This window comes from Centrocercus urophasianus, unplaced genomic scaffold, assembly GCF_019232065.1.
Source record: "Centrocercus urophasianus isolate 14NV4802_14NV808 unplaced genomic scaffold, USGS_Curo_1.0 seq_30, whole genome shotgun sequence".
NCBI classification, from domain to species: Eukaryota; Metazoa; Chordata; class Aves; order Galliformes; family Phasianidae; genus Centrocercus; species Centrocercus urophasianus.
Genome location: NW_024884867.1, coordinates 10,169,606 through 10,190,346, shown reverse-complemented (window position 1 = coordinate 10,190,346; position 20,741 = coordinate 10,169,606). Strand labels below are relative to the sequence as shown.

The 20,741-nt window shown below is 42.1% G+C and overlaps 1 protein-coding gene across 1 annotated transcript in view; it reads left to right on the top strand.

Annotated features, from left to right (window-relative positions):
* The first annotated feature begins 1,936 nt into the window (after positions 1-1,936).
* GALNT9 (polypeptide N-acetylgalactosaminyltransferase 9) overlaps positions 1,937-20,741 on the top strand; it is a 116,843-nt gene continuing 98,038 nt past the window's right edge. Inside the window, exon 1 of the mRNA XM_042828845.1 lies at positions 1,937-2,177. Coding sequence (XP_042684779.1) covers positions 1,937-2,177 — 241 coding nt within the window. The remainder of the gene's footprint in view (positions 2,178-20,741) is intronic.

The following is a 20,741-nucleotide window of genomic DNA, read 5'->3' as shown; positions in this document are numbered from 1 at the left end:
TTCTGGCAACACAGGCCTTTCTGAGAAAAAATAGGAACCTGACCCTTACGAGCAGGTAACAATGGTTTCAACTCACTGCTGTCTCTGTGAGAATATTTCAAAGCTTTCTGGCTTTGTTCCAGTGCAATAAGAAAACATGTTTTCTGAGCTTGAAAGTTTTCCAAAACAGTACTGCCATCCTTCAGTCAGCTCTAATAGTACGTTGTTTGTAAATTGCTTTGAGCTCCTTGACTGAACAGAGATCTATAAGAGCCAGCAATTATTTGAATGGCGTTAGGTAAGGTTGCAGCCATGTAAGTATGCTCACGCGTACTTCTGTATATGCTGTAGGCTATTTTAAGTGACCATTTAAAAACATTTGCTTAGTGAAAGAAAATTTTGACCCAAATCACATCACAAATAAAATCCTATCTTTGAAAGAGCCCATTTAAAACTGCAGTGATGTGAAAGTAAACATCAACTGGTAACTGTGATAGTGGAAAGTGGTTTTCAGCTTTGGGGATAAACTACAAGCAGATGAGTTAGAATCCAAACTGAATTCTTCTGGGCAACTTGGAGTTTATAATCTAAAACTGAGCTAACAGTTTCTTGACTATATCAAGACCAGCAGGTGTTGCTATAATATATTAAATGCTGTGGAGGTACCTAACAAGCTGCACTCCAGCGTTAGTTCAGTAAGCATTCAAATTGGTGTTTTCCAGCAAAGTGTAATGCTATGGCAGGCTTGTGATAGCAATAGTACTAAAAGTATCAAAACAGTAGAAAATTGCAGATTCAGAGCTACTTCTGCTGAGCTGACTGTGAGTTTCAATATGGCTACAGGGGAACGACATCTCGCCCTGGATTTACATATTGAGACTTCAGTGTATCGAAGAGTACAGAACTGTAGAAAGTAACCATCCTTTATAGACCTCTGTAGAAACGTAACTACTGGTGAGAAACGTTCCTGCAGAAACTCTGAATGGGATGGGGTACAAAGAGAACCATAGTGAGCAATAATGCAGAAACTGCCAGTCTGAAAGGGCTCAACTACCTCGTGTCCACAGGTCGCTGGCTAAGTGATCTGGATAGTCCTTCATAGTCGTTGTGTGTGTGTTTACTGATCAGGGCCTAGGCTGCTTCTCTCCACTTGTATATGCTTGGCAAGAACTTCTTTTGCACATGGAAGCCATCCCAGACACTTCACTTCCAGGTAGAATCACAAGCCAAGGTTGCACTTAGGCTGCTGGGAAACCCATGGAGCTGAGAGCATTTGCAGCTCTCCCTCTTGCTGGAAGCATGTCAGCTTGATTCGATTCATTTCCAGCCACAAGACAGGTGGGTCATAGTCTAAACTCCAGGGGTGCAGCCATAGGCAAGAGAAGACTTGGTCCTGTACTTTCCCAGGAGCTGCCTGCAGTGTTGCTTGGGTAGGATATGGGCCCCCTAGGTGGACAGCAGAGAGAAAATGGCCACTGGTGGAGAAAACCACGCAACGCCCGTGGCTCACTCACCCATCCATCGCGCCGAAAGCCAGCGGCAGGGGAGCAGCGGGCGAGGCGGGGCGGCGCGGTCACGGCACGGCGGCTCCACCGTGTGCATGTAGATGAGATCCCCCGGAGCACGTCACTCCGCACCGGCGCTCTGCGTTTGGGGCGGCGGAGAGCGAGGGCGGGCGAGCGGGAGCCGCCGGCGGAGGAGAGGAGAGAAGAAGAGAGGAGAGGAGAGGAGGCGGCGGCTCGGCAGCGGGCAGCCAGCAACGGCTCCGCGGCGCCCCCGATGCCGCCCAGCCCAACGCCGCGCGGGCCCCGCGGGGCGAAGGCGGGCGCCGGCGGGCGGGGAGCGGCGCGGTGGTGCTGAAGGACAGCTCCGCTCGCATCCGCGCCCCGCCGCGCCCCGGCGCCGGGTGGCCGCGAGGCCGCCGCGCCTTGATGTGCCCCCAGCGCCCGCGGCTCCCATGGCGGTGGCACGGAAAATCAAAACTTTGTTGACGGTCAACATCTTGGTCTTCGTGGGGATCATCCTCTTCTCCGTCTACTGCAGGATCCAGGATCGTTCCCAGGAGCTGGTGCAGATTGTCCGGAGCGCGGACCGACGTGTCAGGAGCCGAGGAGCTAAGGTGGGCAGCCTGGCTGACAGGGAGTCCATCCTGCAGCGCCTGGACCACCTGGAGGAAGTGGTCTACAACCAGCTAAATGGTACGGAGGGCTGGGGGGGAGCGCGGTGCTGGTCCCGTGGTGACCAGCTCTCCTGGGAGGGTGCTGTAGGCTGGGAAAATTGCCCGAAGTGCCTGCTTGCTGGGGAGGGAAACTGCACTGAAGCACTGCCCTGAAGCCAAAGATGCAGGGAAAGTGGTAGCTGCAGAGGTTTGTTGGAGGGGTGCGTGAGGGCACCCCCTCAAACTCTTGGGTCAAAGTCAGGACTTTTGAAGTAGAAAGTTAAGGAGGCTGCAGAGTTCATGGATGTAAGGGTTGGTGGATGTCCTGGTGAACTGTACCAGCTTTTGCAGTTGCCCTGAATATATCAACTCTGCGTGGGTATGTGTTTTTATGGCAAATACACTTTAAGTTTTTAGCTGCAAGTTGCATATTTGGTCTCCTAATTAAAAGCACTCTACCAAGTTCTTATGCTGTGTACTTTTAATAGTCATTTTAAGCATTGCTCCCATATGTTTCTTTAATGACTTTGCCATTTAAATTTTATATTATCTTTGGCGAGGAAAGGAAGCATCCACTAATTCCTTTTGTTACATTCAGTTTTAATTCGCTAGCCTTGAAAAATCTTGTTAGGTAAGCAAAGAACCCTTATGTGGTAGTTAGAACAGGCTAAGCCATACCGGTTGCCAAGGGACAGATAATGTTTCATATGGGAACTAATTCTTTCAAAGAGGTCTGTATCTGCATAGATTCATAAGGTTCTAAATGTGGGACATCAAAGAAATAAGTATGTGATTAAATACATCCATGCTTTCCACACGAAGCTGAAGGAGCAAACTTTACAAGAGATTTTAATATAAATGTGGCATTCAGTGTTGAGCACCAAATAAAACTTGCAGTGTAAATATTTTTAATGATACCAAATGTGCTTCTAGGCTGCTTCTGAAAGTCTTACTCATAATATTGATTTAACAAAGGCTACTGCAGTCTCAAAATGCAGACAATTAGTGTAAAGAATATATACTATTACTACTTTCTGAATGAATGACCCTGCAAATCCAAGCATGTTGGATGGTTACAGTAACACGCCGGTAGTGTCAGTGACTGTTACAGAACTGGCATCCCTCACACTTTCACATACGCATTCATGTGTGCAAAAAGAGAAGGGAGGACAGGAATGTGGAGTGGTGGGTGTTAGTCAAAAGTAAGCATTCATAAGTTAGAGGAGGAGAGTCAACAGAAGGAGTCAGCAGCTGTATTTTCTAATGATAATTCGGAGAAGTTTTGCAGAATGTAAGTTTTAAGAGAAAAATTCTCCTCCCACATTCAATATATCCATCATAGCGCAATCGAATGGTTTATTTTCCCTCTGAATTGTTTTGTTCTTGGTGGTGTTCACAAGTGAAATTTTGGGTAGGATTTTACCAGCTCTGGGTTCATCTCAGCATAGCAACCCCTGAAGGATCAGCAGGAGTCCATAACGTTCTAGGCAGGCATCGTTGCATGTAATGGCTGTGGCTTCAGAGTAAACAGAAAGTTCTCCATAAGCTGTTTCTCTGTTTTGGCGGCTGTTTTTAAAGTGTAATTACTTTAATTAAAATGTTACGTTGCTCCTTCAGGTTGTAAAAGCACTGTAGGCAATTTCTTGTTCTAGAAAGTTCTTATACAGAAAAATACAGGAAGTTAATCAAGCTGAGATGTTCAGATTTCCTGTCCATTTCCCTTCAGTCTCTCCCTGACGTGTCTTTTGTTTATTACACAGCAGTTTATCAATGCAGATGAACTATTTGGTTGTCACTGAGAAAAGATACTTTCTCAGTTTCATCCTTTCTTTAAGTATTTGCTCATTTTTCCATCTTGTGGTAACAACTCCCCAACTTCTTTGCAATTAGCAGGTAGCCAACTGAAATCATCAGAACTGCATCAATGTAAGTGACATCAATTATCAGTGTTTGGGTTTAGCTGAATGGTGTTGCTTTTTAATATCATGACTCATTATTTAATGGGCATAATGCTGCTCTGGAAGCATTGAAATTCAAGGCAGTCTGTCTGTGACAGTGCTCTGCTGTGTTTTACCCAAAGACTGGTGTTACACAAACGCTCAGAGCCGTGCCTTCCAGCCCAGTGTCGAGCAGGGTTTCTCAGATGCTATCCTGTGCAGTACTTCACTGCAAGTTAGAGTCATCTGGTGCCTTCTTGAATGTTCCCTCTTAATGAGGTGAGCCAAAGTCACTTTTATAGGACAGGCAGATTTTATTCATAAGGCATATGAATTCCTGCAAGCACCACGAGTTTGAGTCAAGTCCAGTGATCTTGTTGTGATAGATCTGTCCAGATCACAATGCCATTTTTTTTACTCCTTATTATTTCTTTTTTGAGATCAGCAGATGTACAGCCAAATATTACATATCCTACCTTTTTTGTAATCAAGTCTTAGTATTCTTTTATTTATTTGTTTTCTTCTATTCATCTAAATCCTAACCTGGTAGGACCTTGCCTGGTTTTTCAAGGGACGCTGTGAAGTTTCAGTGTAAAAGAAAAACCTTGGAGAGAACAGCCCTGCAGCTGCAACAATATGGAATTTTCTTTCTGTCATGCTTACTTATTTCCATGAAATCAAAGAAACATCATTTGAAAGTGCACTTTTCTGTGAGGAAAAACAAGGACAAGCAGTTATGCTGAAAGAGCATTTCTAGCATGAAAGAGTAATTTCTACTGATGAGTATCATTTATTGTCAGTCAACAGTGAACTAAAGCTTGGTAGACTTAGTAACCATTCTTGAAATGATGTGAAACTTCGGTATTTTGTTGCTTTGCCTTTTTTTTTTTTTTTTTTTTAAGGAAAAAAACCACCGAGATTTAATTGGCTGGTTTTTTTTTTCCCTAATCAGTTTTGCATCTAAGTCTGTTGCTAATGATTTATCATAGAAGATAAAGAATTTTTGATGCTCCAACTACATAATAACCTTTCATGCCAAAAGCAATTGAAGGGTCAGACTACAATTTCACTGTAATTGCCTTTTTCCCTTTTCACTGTCTCTTTCCAGTAATCCACAACAATCAATATAGCATGTAATTAAATTTCATTCAATCTGCAAAGATTAAGAGAGTTTTCATCTTCTCATTATGTATGCTCACATCATGTCTTCCTACCCACATCTTCTACATTAGACCTCTTCGACCTGTTCTGTTGCAGATGTGGAGGAATATGTCTGGAGTATTCCCTTGAATTTCACAGATTACCATTCTTTACACATCGTAATTTGATTTTGCTCTCTTTAGGAAGATTAAACACAACAGCAATTTCCAGTTTGATAAATGGGTTTTGTATTGCATATGCATTTCATTGAGGGGGCTGAGGGGGGAAAAAAGAAAGTGGACAATTCACATAATTGCAGCACATGGGCTTAAAATGATGGAAATAGCAGGTCCTAGGTATGGAGGACTGATTCAACGAGACTGACTCCTGATTTTTTGAGTGTACTGGAAGCAAAGTGATTGCATTTAAAATTCAGCCTGGCAATCTGCATACTTAAAAGGTACAGTAGTATTTTTAAAAAGGCCGTTTACCCTTCACAGGCTTGAGGCTGGTTGGAAATGGTTCCAAATTTCTATATTAAAAGTAAGAGTTGGGAACTGGCTGCAGTTGAATCGTGCGAATGTCCGCATCAGATTTGTCAAAAAGAAGCATTTATTGCTGGCAACTTTCAGTTCAGTTGCTGAAAAGAGGGGGAAAGCCAGGTGTGCATGGGGATAGATTAAGTGCGACTGCCAGCCTTGCATTAATGAAAGCACACCTTCTCTTACCCAACACAAGTTCTCATAAATGCTCGATTTCATTATGAGCCAATGCTAACATGCATCTGACCAAATTAACACATAGTAATTTCCACACTTATTTGTGTAGAATAATCATTTGTAATTTGTAATACATAATCAGATAAAAGCAGTGTTTACTGATGTGGAAGGAAGATCTTTGGCTGATACAGTGGTTTTTTTGCCATTTAGAAGCCATTCAAGACATTCCTGTTCAGCTCCTTTCAATTTCTTTGTAAGTGTAGCTGGAAAAGCAGAAATGAGGCAGTCACTTTTTTTAGTCAAGAGCTGCAGTGTAGTTGTTGCACATAAATAAACAACAGGCATTTTTCACAGGATTAGGAAACCTGGCTTGACTTAAAGGCCTTAATACAGGAGGTGGGGCTGCTTTTGAGTATTTGCCGTTTGTTTTCTTTAAGTAAAGACAGGTAGTAGCTAAACCAAGAGCATCATTTAAAAATGCAGTTCCAGGCACTGAGTGCATGGCTGTTCTCCAAGGAAATAATAAGATTTATGAAAGGAAGGGAAAGAAATGAGTCATGTTTAACAAATTTTTCTTTTATTAATGCCCCTCTCTAACCTTACTAATGGGTACTCAGTCTCTCCTTGCTCAGTATACTTGGCACTTTTTTTTATTATTGTTATTATTTGTTGGGTTTCACTCGTGAGTCGTTCCTTTTACTTATTTTAAACTAACAAACCAAAAGGGGAAAAAAAAAAAAAGAAAAAAAAAAAGATTGTGCAATGTTCTGGATAACAGGAAGAAAGTCAATGACAGCTGAGCAGCTTCCAACTTCACTGTAGTTCTATTGATCAAAACTGTCCTCTGTAATAAGAGTATTTCAGCTTTTGAGAATGAAAACCAGAGAATCTCCCACCGACCCCAAGTCTCTGTTGTGAGAGCAGGGAGCTAAAAGCAGAGTCTTAACATGATGTGTGGATGACATCTGTCTGGTTTTCCTAAAACCTACAGCTACAGTGCCATAGAACTGTGTATGAACGTCGGAAAGTCACGTGGATAGAGGCAAAACCTGTTTTATGGCAAAATGGTCTTCTTTCCTTCCATTGGTACGCATGAAAAGAAAATGCAGCAGCATTTCTTATGAGAAATCCAATGGATCATCCATCCAGAGGAGCTCTCACACAAGCTTCCTACCTGTTGTTGCATTTCTCAGGCCCTTTTGTTTCTGAATGGTTCTATGCATCTGTCGTTCAGACAAGGATGAGCCTGAGATCGTGAATTTGTGTCCTCAGCAAGTGGAGTCCTGAGGGAAACACTGCAGCAGAAAAAGCCCAGTTTAGGGAATCTTTGACAAATGGCAATAGGCCTAACACATGTTGTTCTTCAAGTATGTCCTTGGTTCCTGGCTTTGGAGGAGAGACCAAGGGTAGCTGCAGGGGAGAACAGACCTGTGTCTGCTTTGTCATCGTGAGCAGCGTGGGCAGTTTTCTCAAGGGCTCAAGGGAGATGTCCAAGGAAATGAGCAGAACATCTGTAGGAAAGGTGAGAATATAGATTTCTGAGTATTTTAAGCCTTTTACCACCTCCTTTGGAGCCATTTTCTAGAAGGCCTTTCATTTGCCACTGATCTGATTTATACTTCTAATATTTGAGCTTTGATTTGCATGTCAGCTAGAAAGAATGGGTAATTATTAAGAAAACTAAATGAAAAAGAAAAAAAAAAAGAGTTTTTTGAAGCAGTTTCTCTAGGCATTGCTACTTAAAAACTGATTCTGTCAGACAGATATATTGGTACCAGAGGGCTGGAGGAGAGGGCTACCTATTTCATCACATTGTTTGGAAATTACATCTAAATAACTGAACACAGTGAGTGAAAGATGCCCAAAATATAAGGAAACATGCTGAGCCTCTGGGATTGCTTCAGCCTTATCCTCGGGTTAAATGCTAGAGCACATGGGCACATGTGTAAGAGGCTGCTGCAATGCCAGTGTCTCCCTTGGGTTGAATACTCACTGCAAAATAGCACAGCACTGGGAAAAGCCATGCTATGCAACCCTGCAGCTCCCTGACACCTCCTTCCTCTCTCCAAGCCTAAGGCATGCCTGCCAGAAGCAAGGTGCGACTGTAAGCCTTGGTTCTGACTGGGCCACCCAACCCCACTCAGCAGGAAAATTCTTTGGCTGTGCGAACCACCACTGTTACCTCTTCAGTTAGCTGCAGCAGGAGGGAGTGAAGAAAATCTGAACCTATGTAGGAAAAAGCAGCTGTGGAACTTAATTATCTACCTTTTGCTTGTGTTTCAGAGCTGCTTGTACAGGCAATCCAGTTGTCTTTGCTGGAGTACTCAAAAGAATCAGTGCTCACCAGTGTAAGAGCCACACACTTCATAAGGGATGACTCAAACCAGGTTTGCTGGAGTCACATTTTGAATCACTGGTACATGCAGCATGAAGGCTATCCCTACTGGGCTTTTATGTCTGATAAACTGATCAGGGAAGAAAATGGATCCTTCCAGGTCTTTCTCTTCTGTGAAATTCTTTAAACATTCAGATGATGTGAAATGCAAGTGCTACCTACACAGGTTCATGCTGGGCTGTGTCAGACTGTGCGGAGATATCTGTGAGGGGTGTTGTCTTGTAGGCTGGTCTCTGTGGAATCATCAGAGAGTTGCTGAGTTTTGTTCCTGAAAAAAATGCATCTTTGTTACAGCCAGCACTTGTGCTCATTTTAATCCAGTAAGGTATAAAACCCAATGCTGTTTTCTAAGCAAATCACAGATTCTGCCATCCCCTGTTCTGCTGTCAGCTGAGTCGTGTGGACAGTGACAGGTATCACTGGCTGGATGGCATAATATGTTCACATCGCTTTCGTGCCTGCAGCAGTGAACACAGAGCGACTCGGTTCACCCATGCAGTTACTCCTCTTGAAGTCAGTTACCCAAATTCACTTGTGCTTTTGATCCAGTAGTTAGAAGCAGAGTAGTTCCATTGTGAATTTGGCCAAATGAAAGTACTTCTGCTACAGGATGAACGCTACCGGTTAGTTCCAATGAAGTCTGTGTTTAAAGGATGACTTCCTGCTGTGTCCCTACGTTGCTTTATTATGGCTGAGAACAGGATCTTTATTCCTTGAAGGTTTTGGAGTGTTTCCTGTTTTAGTACACGTCTAAAACAGAATGAACTTTTCTTTCTGCCTCTGAACCTTGTTGCTGGCCCCAGTTTGCATTTTGCAAAAACCAGCACACAGACCAGGAGGTCAGATAAGCAGCCTTGTCATGGCTGTCTGACCCCCTCGTGTCTGAGTAGGCTGTATTTGGAAATGGATTGATCTGTTGCCACAGAAGTGCACCATGGAGTAAAGGTGAATCCTCTCCTTGCACACTGCCCATCACATACACTGCTGGACACCACTTCCCACCTATCACCTGCTGTCTGTGCTGCCGTGGGCACCATTCTCCCATCCCTCAGCCACTGCCTGCATTGCAGGAAGTCCTGGATCTCTCCCTGGATGGAGAGCTGGTCTGTATGCAAGCTCTCACCTTGCATCCCAGAGGATGGTACTGAAGGGGCAGTGCTCGGGCACTTGGGGCTGTGTCAGAAACTGAAACCTGTGCAAGATTACACAGTCTCTAATTGCTATTTCCCACAACCTAATCTAGCATCCTAGCCAAGATACTGGGATACCAGAGCAAAAGGGGGTGGGTTGCACAGGAGCTCATTTTTCCTTTGGAAAGTTTCCACCATGACAGCTGGAAAGCCCTCTCCTCCAATACTGAGAAGTTTGCTTCTCATTTTGTCTCTGTGGCATTCTTGGTAAGGTGATGGGGTTAATTGGTTGTTTTTCATTTGGACTCTTTACTCTGGTTTTGTATTTTACTTGGCAGTGGGGCTGTACTGTCCTTTTAGAAATTGAATTTATTTTTTGCACAGCTCTTGAATACCTCTGGGTTGTGAAGGTTTTGTAAATAAAGATGTATTTTTGCTATATTAACTCATTTTCAAGCAAGCTTTGTGTTGTAGAAAAGATTGGTGGCATTCTTTCCTGTGTATGCTGAACTGAAGCCAGTGATAAGACTAAAAATATCATCAATTGAAATAGCATTGTATAACCTAAAGGTTACTCTTCTTTAGGACTAAAATTTGATGCCTTGTGGGGCAGATTTCTAGCCATCCAGCTATATATAAAATGAGGTTACAGATAGCTGCATAATTTTGCATCTGCAAAGAACCTGAATCCCATTGGTGACTATGACAAGCACAAACCTGCAGGTGAAAATGATTTTGATACCTTTGCTGGTGTCAGCTAGCCAGTGAGGTCTGCACATTCCCATGTTGTTTGTATTACAAACACTGTACCAGAGGTGCTGAGCAGGGATTAGGTACTGTTCACACCTCTAATAGGAAAAGCAGGCTCTTCTGTTAATCTCAGAGCATGATGATAGATTGCAGGTGGCTCCAAGAAACAGATGGGAGTGGAGTGTAAGGTAAGAGTGAGCTGACCATGTCCAAGCTATTAAATAACCTAATACTAAGGTGCCTAGCTGCTGAAACAGTTGACACAAAATTTGCATAAGCAATGAGTAGGTTTGGCTCGGAAAAAAAAGGATGTCTGAGTGGTTTGGGAAGCTCCGTTATATAATCTGTGTAGTGTGGAGAATCCTCTGAATGCAGGTTTGTGGATTCGGGCTTCTGACTTTCAGCGCCATCACAGGGACTTGGACAGCCCAGCACTGCACTGAAGCCTGCTTCTGTGTTTCTTCCTGGTGACTTGTCTTTTCTCCCACATTTAAAGGAACTTCTACATCTAAAAAGAAAAATCTGCTAGTGATTGCATCTCAGTGCTTGTTGCATATCTTTCTTTTATTCTCTCTTAGTACTGTAGGGAGAAGTGAAAAGATTTCTAGGTACTCATAGAAAAATTTCCATATTTCTTTAATATTTGGCAAACTGCTTTCTGGGAAGCTCCTGTGGTGTAGGCCTGAACGTGTCAGCACCTGCACAGAACGCTGTGCTCTCAACTGTCCAGCTCTGAGTATACAAAACCAATAATCTTTGATTTTAAACCTGTGCCAGCCTGATCCTCCTCCTGAAATAGATCCATCTGGCTCAGTGCATTTTCATCCAACAGGAAATGAATTCTGGAATGGAAGCAGCTTTTATAATGCCTCATATCCAGTGGAGTTATATGTACAAGTTTCCATTTTCTGAAAGAGTCCTTTGGGTATGGTTCCTGTATTCACAGCCATGCTCTCTCTGCAGGCCTACAATACCCCAAATCAGACTGCAGAGAGCCCTTTTGGATGGGTTCAAGGAATTAAAAATTTCTTCTGTGATTCATTCAGAACTCAACCTGCCTAACTGCCGAATTCTTTGTCACCCTTTCTGTCACATGTCAAAGAGTTCACAAAGTGAGATTTCTAGTCATCCTTGCACAGTGTGTAGAGCAAGAGAAAATACACAGGAAGGGAGGAGAAATGTTCGCAAGAGAACAAAGACATGGCCTGACTTTGAGGCTGGGACAGCAGGGCATGGCAGTAGACTCAGGTTGGGTGATGCAGCCCTCAGAGAAGGTGCTGATTAGTGCAGAGGGCATTTCTGCATGTGTTACATTACTTGGTGTTTAAGCTTCTCTCAGCATTTAATTCTGCAGACAAGAAACTAGAGAGAAGTGCTGTTGTCCTAGAGACGCAGTGCAGGTTGTGGAAGAATGAAACTGGTGCAACTCTTGTTGAAGTTGCCTCTGGAACATGAAGTATGGGATTAGTGAACTAGAATTCAGGTCTGTGTGAGTCCCAGTGGGACTGCTGTAGCCCTAAGGAGAAGCTAACGTAGATCACTGACAACTGCTCCAAACCAGAACTTCAAGGGATATGGCACTGCAGAGGCAAGATCAGACTCAGGCTCAAGAACAGGACAGATAATACAGGATCAACACCAACACATCCAGTAATTACCACAGTTAACCCCACAGTATAGGCTCTTAGTTCCTTGAGCAGCAGAATGAGTGAAGCTCATTTCTTGTGGTCTGGTGACCTAGAGGTGAATTCTTAGGGTGTTTGGTGCAGCTCTGAGAGATTTCTTGGATTTTAGCTTTCCCTGAATCTCCTCTCTCAGTAGGAGCATTTTAATGCTTTTTTTCTTTCCAGATGTTGGCTTTTGTGACACATGCAGCAATGTGAGTTTTGGAGACCTCTGAACGTGTGCCAAGCTTTGGCTGAAACCAGGCACAGACCTCCAAATCTAACAAGCAGAGGAGAGGGGAGGGAATGAGAGAGAGAAGCAGACTGATAGACAAATGTAGACAGCAGAGCTCCACAAACCATTTTTCCGTAGCAAACCAGGCTAAAAATCATGTAAGTGACAAACAAGATTTTTACCATTTAAACACAAGGATAAAAATCAAGTCTGTAGATTGTAAAGGAACCAGTCTTCACTCTGTTGGCTGGAGATACGTTAACGCCAGCATTTTTTCTGTTTTCCTTCTTATTTAGGATAATAACTATAGCAGCATGCAGTTTTCCCGAGACTAAATCAGTAGTGCACGACAACCTCCTTTATTTTTATCTTCCTAAAATGGCAGACCTGAGTCTCACCAGCCTGTCTCTCTGCCTTTCAGTACCAACTGAAGAATTAAATTATGCAAGGAGCAGAGAAAACGATGGTGTGCTGCTCTTTGCTAGGCAGAGTAAAGCATGCCCTGCTGCTCATCTCATCAGATAACTCTCATTGCCCAGCAGGCTCAGCATTGGCTTTTGCTGGGACCATTTGGTGCTAGAAAGCTCTTTTTGCCTCTAGAAAATGTGGCTTTGTCCTGAAGTGTAAATACTGGATAGCACATCTTTTTGTGTCCTTGAGGAGCAATGAGTCCAGGCTGTAAGCTCTGACCTCCATTTTGTGACATTCAGGTATGTTGCTCTGGTTCATACCTGTCTCTTCTCTGAACAATCTTCTCCTGTATAAAGGTAAGTTGCATCACTCTCCTTGTCACTCTTTTTACTGTGTAATTTAACATCTCTTAATGTAGCCAGAAGTACAAACCTGAGACTATAAGGGGGAGGAAAATTCATTCTGTGGAATTTCAGTATAAAATAAAGGGAAGGAAATCGTGGAGGAAAATTGAGACTCTGAAATGTAAATTTATTGTTGCATTCCCTTAGTGTAAACCAGACAAGTACTGTTGCCGTCAGTGGGATTAGTGAGATAAATTGGAGAAGTCTGGCCCCCAGTTTGTAAAACTCAGCCATTGTCTTATATGGTTTCAATTCTGTATGTAGGTGCTTCCTATAAATGTGCTCTGTAGGCAGATCAAAGTAGCCTATGCTTACCAGATGCATCACCTTTGCAAAAAAACCAACCCCTTCGTCTTGGGAATAAGTTTGTCAGGCCTAGACAAGCTGTAGGTCACAGCCAATTCATAAAAATCCCAACGTGCAATGATGCCAATCTATTTAATAATGAATCAGGTATTATAGCAGTGTGTTTTTGAAAGTGCCTGTAACAGAGGGCTGTAACTTTCCTACTCCTGGAAATTGAAGTCAATTTATCTTTATATCAACAATAAACCAGGAAGGGCAAAACCCAAAGTATTCAATGGTTTTATTATTGCTTTTAAATAAAACATTGTGCCAATATTTTGTTCCAACATTACACTTTCATTTTCTCAGCTTTACTGACAATTGCTATTTATCCTCATTGCTCTGTTCATTTGCAAAACTAGCACCTATTTTGAATTACTTTCTCCAGAGAATACTGTACCTAATTCTTTTTACTTTTCCCTGACAAATTCCTGATTAATTGTATGCAATAGCAAGACACTTCAAAACTGAGTATGACTTTCAGCTCTGTGATCCCTTCTACTTCTCTATGAATAGGTCAGAATCAGACCTTCAGTTGTCACAGATCCTCTGGTATATCTGCTATTAATGTGCTTGCTGATTTATCTTGCTAGTGAGGACCCTCTGCATAGGTATAGTCTTCACCCAACGTAGCCATAACTTAGTGATTTGTAAGCATTTTGGTGTAGATGCTGGGTAATGGGCTGTCATTTAACTGTTTCAGATATGCCCTGTGTTTGTTTTTGGATTGATCTCTCCTACTGGTAGAAAATTAAATCATATGTGTATTAAGAAGATGGAAGTAGGCACTGCAGCCTGGCTTTGAGAAGCAAGGTACAGCTGTAGTGTACATTGATATAAGATGTGGAAATACATGTGAAAGAAGGAAAGAGGAGGAAAAACAGAAATAGAAACCATCTCAAGCCAAATTTATGAGCTAAACTCCATGAAGGTGGCAAAGATGTGTATGAAAAAGAGGCAAACAAATGTAGATTAAGAAAAATTATATATATACATATATAGATAATGTATCTATAGGTGTAAAATAGGTAGCCTGTCAAGAAGATGAGCATGCTGAAGCCAGCCATCAATGTTGCCATGTAACAATGCAAAAGAAAAGCACGTCACCTATACAGGGCCTACAAAGCAATATCACAATCAGAGGAAAATGGAGAAATAGAGGCTCTCTTTGCCTCCTGTCGAAACCAATATCTGAATTAACCAATTTTCAAGAGCCCATGAAGGGATCTGACCGAAGTACTCAACATGTCCTCATGTCCACAGTAGCAGCTGATCTCTGGAGGTGTTCAAGGCCAAGTTAGATGGAGCCCTGGACAGCCTAATAGAGTGGGTGGCAACCCTGTCCATGGCAGAACATTGGAACTGGATGGTTGTTAAGGTCCCTTCCGAGCCAAACCCTATGATTCTTCTGCCATCTGTTCCCAAGAAGGAATGTAGATAACCAGCATTACTCAAAAAGCTTGGGAGCTTTTCAGATTGCTTGATTCAGTTGTGATCAAAGCAGACACCAGATGACGACTTAGAGAGTGAAAGGGAGAACAGAGGACGTAGCCAGCAGGTCTGTAGTTGTTGAGTTATCTCTTTAATGTAGCTGCCTCCCCACAGGTGGAACTGGGGACTGATTTTAAAGTTACAGAATAAAAGCATCCTACTTTAAAGAGCAATGTGATTTTGAATTCCAGAAGCTGCTATGTTTGGATTTAATGTTGTTATCTTCCATTGTATAAAATGGGTTGAACAACAGGGAGCTTTTCAGTCATGCAAATGGCAAATGCTCTATGCAGATTTGTTAATGAAAAAACTGCCTGTGCATGTGGTTTAATTTGATAGCAGGCTGTTTAGGTAAATGATAGGGAGGCATATGAACGTCTGCAAATAATGGGAACAATGACTGCAAATAATATTGCAGGAGATGAACTTCTCTGGCCCTTGCTGGGAGCTCACCTCAAGTATGGAGAGGAGTGGTGGGGGTCAGTGTTTGCACTTGGTGATCTTAGAGGTCTTTTCCCACCTTAAGAATTCTGTAAGTGTCCCCCTTGGTTTTGGGCACAATCCCTGCCAAAAAAGCAGGGTCCCAAGGGTGAAATCCTGGGATGACAGGAATTAATTAAACAGATTTGGCAGGATCAGATGTGGTGCAGCCTTTGGTTAGATCAGACTTCAATATCAGTGCAATGGAGTCTGGACTGGGATAAGCCTGCGTAGGATCTGAAGTCAAATGGGCAAGTTTATTGAGATTCCTTGCATGTGATGATAGATAGTTTCTACCCTGTGGATCCCAGTCCTGTGGGATTTACTGCTGCAGTCAAGCCGTGGGCTCCATCCCCAGCCCAATTGGACCTTGGGTCAGAATCCCCTTCCTGCAGTGATCTGCCACCTTCATTCCCCACCTCTGATTCCTGCAAGAAAAATCCTTATTTTTTTAAAAGATCTTTTGCTTATTTATGAAATGAAAGCTCGTTAACTTGGCTTAGGGGCAGCTTGTTCCTGAAGCTAATTAGGCAGCTCTGAAGTTTTAACTCATGCATCTTGGGATGTTCAGGCGGAACCTCCTTTCCCTTTCTCCAGAATGGTTCTGTTATTGTGTTAGTAAGCACTTTCCTCTGAAGATTTCACTGTTTCCCTAGAAAAATAATAATTAAAAAATTGTATGTTGATACAGATGATCCATTTCACATGAACCAGTGGCACTCTGACAGTGATATTACTGGAGAATTGCTGCAGAATGCCATTGAATCCTATGTTAATGGCTGGGATTTTACAGGAAGCTGACTAGTTTTAACCTGTATTTCTACATGCCTGTGTTAAGATAATGAGGGTAATCTAATATTATGCTTCAGGGCTTTAGTTACATGCCTGTGGGGTTCAGAAGGGAACTCTGCTTCTATGGACTGTGCAGTTTAATTGGCCAAGTGCTTTATGATTTGTGTTTTGATTCCTCTGAAGCCTCAGGTATTGACTATTGCCAGAGGCCAGATACCAAACCAATGACACTCAGATTTTGTTTACTTTTAATATCCATGGGCTGCTGGGCTGCTACCCCAGCGCTGCAGCTCCTGCTTCTCTAACTCCAGATTTATGCCATTGCCAGAGGAGAACTTTTCTGGCTTTCTTCCAAAGCCCTGAAGAGAAAAATCCATTTTCTGTATTTTATCAGCAAGCCACAAATCAACTGGGATTTTAAAACTTCTAGAAGAATCTTGGCATCTGTTCATCTAAAAAACCAAACCGATCTTTCTCTGTGAATGAGGGTTTTGAACACTAAAATTAAAATGTAGGAAAAAAAAAAAATCCTCACGCAATTTAGAGTTGTGTGTATTGGGCATGGTCTTTTTTTGGCTGGTTGTTACTCAAAATTTAAGTTTAGAAATATATTGCTTAGATTTCCCCTGTTTACAAATTCCTTCTCTTAGGAAATTGATTTTTCTTATATGAAGGCTCTCACAAAACTGGCATCTCTCTCACTATCTGTCAGCCTGAGATCAGCATCCTACTTCACAAATGGCTTTTATCTTCATCTCCAAAGGTCTGCGTGGCTCCCATCTCGTGGTCTTTCCAGACATCAATCTGTTTATCTTCTCCTGAATTATCTGTTGTAATTAGAATACATTTTCTCCTCTCAAGGGGAAACCAGCTTCAAATGAGTATTCTATAAAAGCAATTACTTTTGATATTAGATATCTGTACATAAAAACACAGTATTTCTTCCAATTAAAAAGCGTTAATGAATTTGTGTCCAGAAAGGGAGTAGCTGACGCTATGGCTCTGTTGCTGGCAAAGCAAATAAAAGAAAAACTGAGGTTTGTGAGGGGGCTGTTGAAGCCAGCAGTGGCATGCATGGAGCACGTTGCCATAGTATGTTAGGGAACAAAGGCTCTGTAAAGACATGTATTGCCCTTTTTCCCAACATGCAGTCCTTTTGCATTGATGCTCTTGGTTGTTCCCTGCATTATGACAAGATGACTGGTGTAATTTTTCCCTACTACGCTTGGCTCCCCATTACACATTTTTTGTATTTTCTCAGGTATTCCTCTCTTCTTGAAAGTCCCAAGTCATGCACTAGGAATATTGTATTTGTCATGGAGCAGCTTTGCCAGAGGTCTCCAAGGACTCCTTTTCCCTACAGACACAGAAGGAGTTGTGCTCAGCCTTCTCAGCACGAAACCTGACCTACGTTTAGCAGAACTGCCATCTTTCATCTTCTGAAAATAACCTGAATCAGTAGGGAGCTTTTTTCCATGAGCTTTTCAGCAAAAGGAATCAATCATTTCAGAACCATCTTGATAATGAGTGGGATTTGTTTGTTTGTTTGTTTTTGAGAAAAAAAAAAAATATATATATATTTTTATATATATAAAGCCTATCCCTATGTTATTTTTGTGTAGGAGCCCTGCCCTTTTCATCTCCAGGGTGCCATTTGTATAGAGGGGACAAGACCTTCTTGTCTTCAGTGTTTATAATGAGCTCTTTGGGATAGGAACAGTTTCTTTGGGCTCATATAGTGCCTGCTGCAGAGGTGCTCTAAATCTAGATCTGCGTCCTATGAAAAGAGTAAGGAAAAAGGCTGTTCTGACCAAATCCTGTTCTGTTAAGGCTTACTGTAAAGAGTTTAAGGATTAGTGTATCAATGTGTTAGGGATAGAGTGAGTAGCATGGACTGTCAGAGCCTGCTTCCAGCCCATATGCTCATAACAACCCTGGTTTTTGGCCTGGCAAAATCCGTATGGCTTTCTCCATCTAATGTACCTCAAACACTTGACAGATGCTTACAGGCTGCACCTCAGAGCACCATCTGAGACCAGGATGTGTCTTGATTTTTGGGAAGGCAAAAAAACAACCAAAAAACAATGGGTAAAGCACATCATGGTTTGGATATTTGTCCTAATTGCATCACTTTCAAGGCTCCTGATTCTGCACTCTGACTACTTTCAGTGGGCAGAAAAGGAATATCCTTCCTGTAGGTAGAGCTGCCATCACTTCATCCCTTCACCTCCGTTCAGCAATCTTCTCACAAAAAGAAAAGTCTTGCAGGATTGTCGGTCATCTGTGGATGAAGGCTGAGAAACACTATTTTTGGCTTCCAATTGAACAGACAAGAAAGGTCTGGAAACAAGAGGTCAAGGCACACTGCTGCCTTGTAGTTTCCAGGGCCAAAAAGTTGTTAAGTGTTTCAGCTTTGCAAGGAGTTATTGCACTTTTTCCTTTCAAACTGTTAGTCACAGGATACTGTTTGTCTTCTCCATGGTATATCTTCAGAGATACTTGATGCTGATACTAGATACCAGGGGACATAAATCTTTCAGGTGAGGAAGCAGCAAACTTGATCACAACCATAAAGAATGAGACTGTATTTTGGATTTCAGATAAATGGAAGTGCTGTAGTCATTTAAATTGGATGGGGTTTTGTTCTTTTCTCTTCATAAGGAGTTGGAACTTCTGTCTCTGTGGAGTGCAATTTGTTGACTGTTTCTGTATGTAAAACCAAATCTCATTCACAAACATCATTCATCCTAGCCTAGGAAATAAGTACCTTTGATATGGACAAAATTTACATCAGTTCTCTGGGCAGCAGGACTTATATATTAAGTAGACTTTTTGCAAGGTGGTGTCAAAAGAAACTGATTTGGGATATGGAAAGTTGGGATATGCAGGAATTAGGAACCAGACTCTGTTTAACATTTAGATTGAATCCTTGAGCAGACTGCAAGGATGCTTCCTGCTGCATACTACTGTTTGCGAAGCTGACTGAAGTAGTAGTGAATAGTAGTTTCAAAGAAGCCTTTCTTTTGTGTATTTTTGTTCATGGTGCTTGCAAATGCAAAGTAGCTTACTTTTCCACATTTAATTTTGATTCACTGAGCTGCTATTGAATGTGCCAACTTCTTTGTCTGGATCAAACTAATTTTTGGATATTCCATAGGGTAGATCTGTTCTTGGCAAATTATGGCATGAGATCCTCAGCCAGAAATGTAACATACAGCATGGGAGAAAGAAAGGAAAGTGCAGATTCTAAAACTTGTTCAGCATTTTGGCAGAGTTAGGGTGATGTCATAGGATGGAAAGGAGAAAATACCATTCTGTACGTGATAGCTTAATGAGAGTCCATATTGTTAGCATCTTCTGACCTCAAGTGAGCATCTGATCAGAGCATCCCTGATCCGTATATGAGAGGCAAAGCATTGCTTATGCTATTGAGCCATTCTCTGGTTTAAACATGGCATTTTGGAGACTCTTTTCCTCATGATTATTTTTAGGGATCACCAAAATGAAGCTATAAGTATCAGGACTGGTGAGCTGAGATCTTTTGCTTAGTGTTGAACGGCTTCTTCACATTGCTCTTTCTTCCTCCTCCTCCAGCCAACTGCTTCTCTCATGCATCTGCTTCTTTCTGACCTGAGCTGTTAATTCCTGAAGGAGGAGGAACCATTTTTAATCTCATTGCCTACAGTTACACCAGTCAGTGAGGCTGCAACTTTCATGTGAAGTTTCTAGTTGCAACAGTATGAGATCACGAAGTCTGCACAATCCGGTAGTAATTAAAGATAGAAACATTTGGGCTGACTCATTAGATGCAGCTGATTTGGTACCTGCCTCCAGAAGGAGTGGTTAACATTTCTGTCTTGTACTGTGGTTTTGTACAGGACCAGATTTAAAAAATGCAGAGATCTGGGGCTTGTATAACTGTGTTACTGAACCTCTATGAACCTTTTTCTTTTCATTCAAAAAGTCAGCTTTGTCAGTCTCTGTCAAGTTGCTGTTGCCCCCGAAATCTTTGTAAAACAAGGATCTAAAGATTTTTTTGTTGGTATACAAGCATATTTTCAAGTCAGTATTCAGAGTTGGAAAGGGAAGGATACAGCTGTAACACTGAGGTTTTTTGTTTCCTCTTTAAACCTGGAGTTGCAGGTAAAACTGCTGGGTGACTATGCCAACTGTTTTACAAGGGAATGTTTTATTCCTTCCTTTTAAGGTCCTGGAAACCAACATTCATTTCCAGAGCTATTCTAGAATGCAGACGGTCTAAATGAAGAGTAGGTGAAGCTCAGAGATTTCCTTTGGAATCCTTCTCAATCTTAGACTGAGACAGGCCAGCAGTTGTCAGTTATCTGCTGGCCCTGGTGGTGGAGCTGCCCTTGGGATTGGGCTCAGCAGCCCTGAAACCACCTGCCCAGGTTTTGGTTGGAGGAGGGATGAAATGTGGGAGCAGAATCACAGCTGCCAGAAGTGACAGAAAGGCCAGGGAAAGGCCATGAGCAGATCTGTGCTACTGTGAATGTGGGCATATAATTACTCTCAATTGCTTACCTTTATTTTGAATTGACAAAAGGTTAATCATGTCTAAGAACCTTGGCTGAACCTGATTTTATAGCTATCTGTAGTGGTGGTGCATATATATTTAAAAAAAAAAAACAAAACAACACTATAATAATTACAGATGTAGTTGATCTTTTGCCATAGTTTCTCACTTAAATCT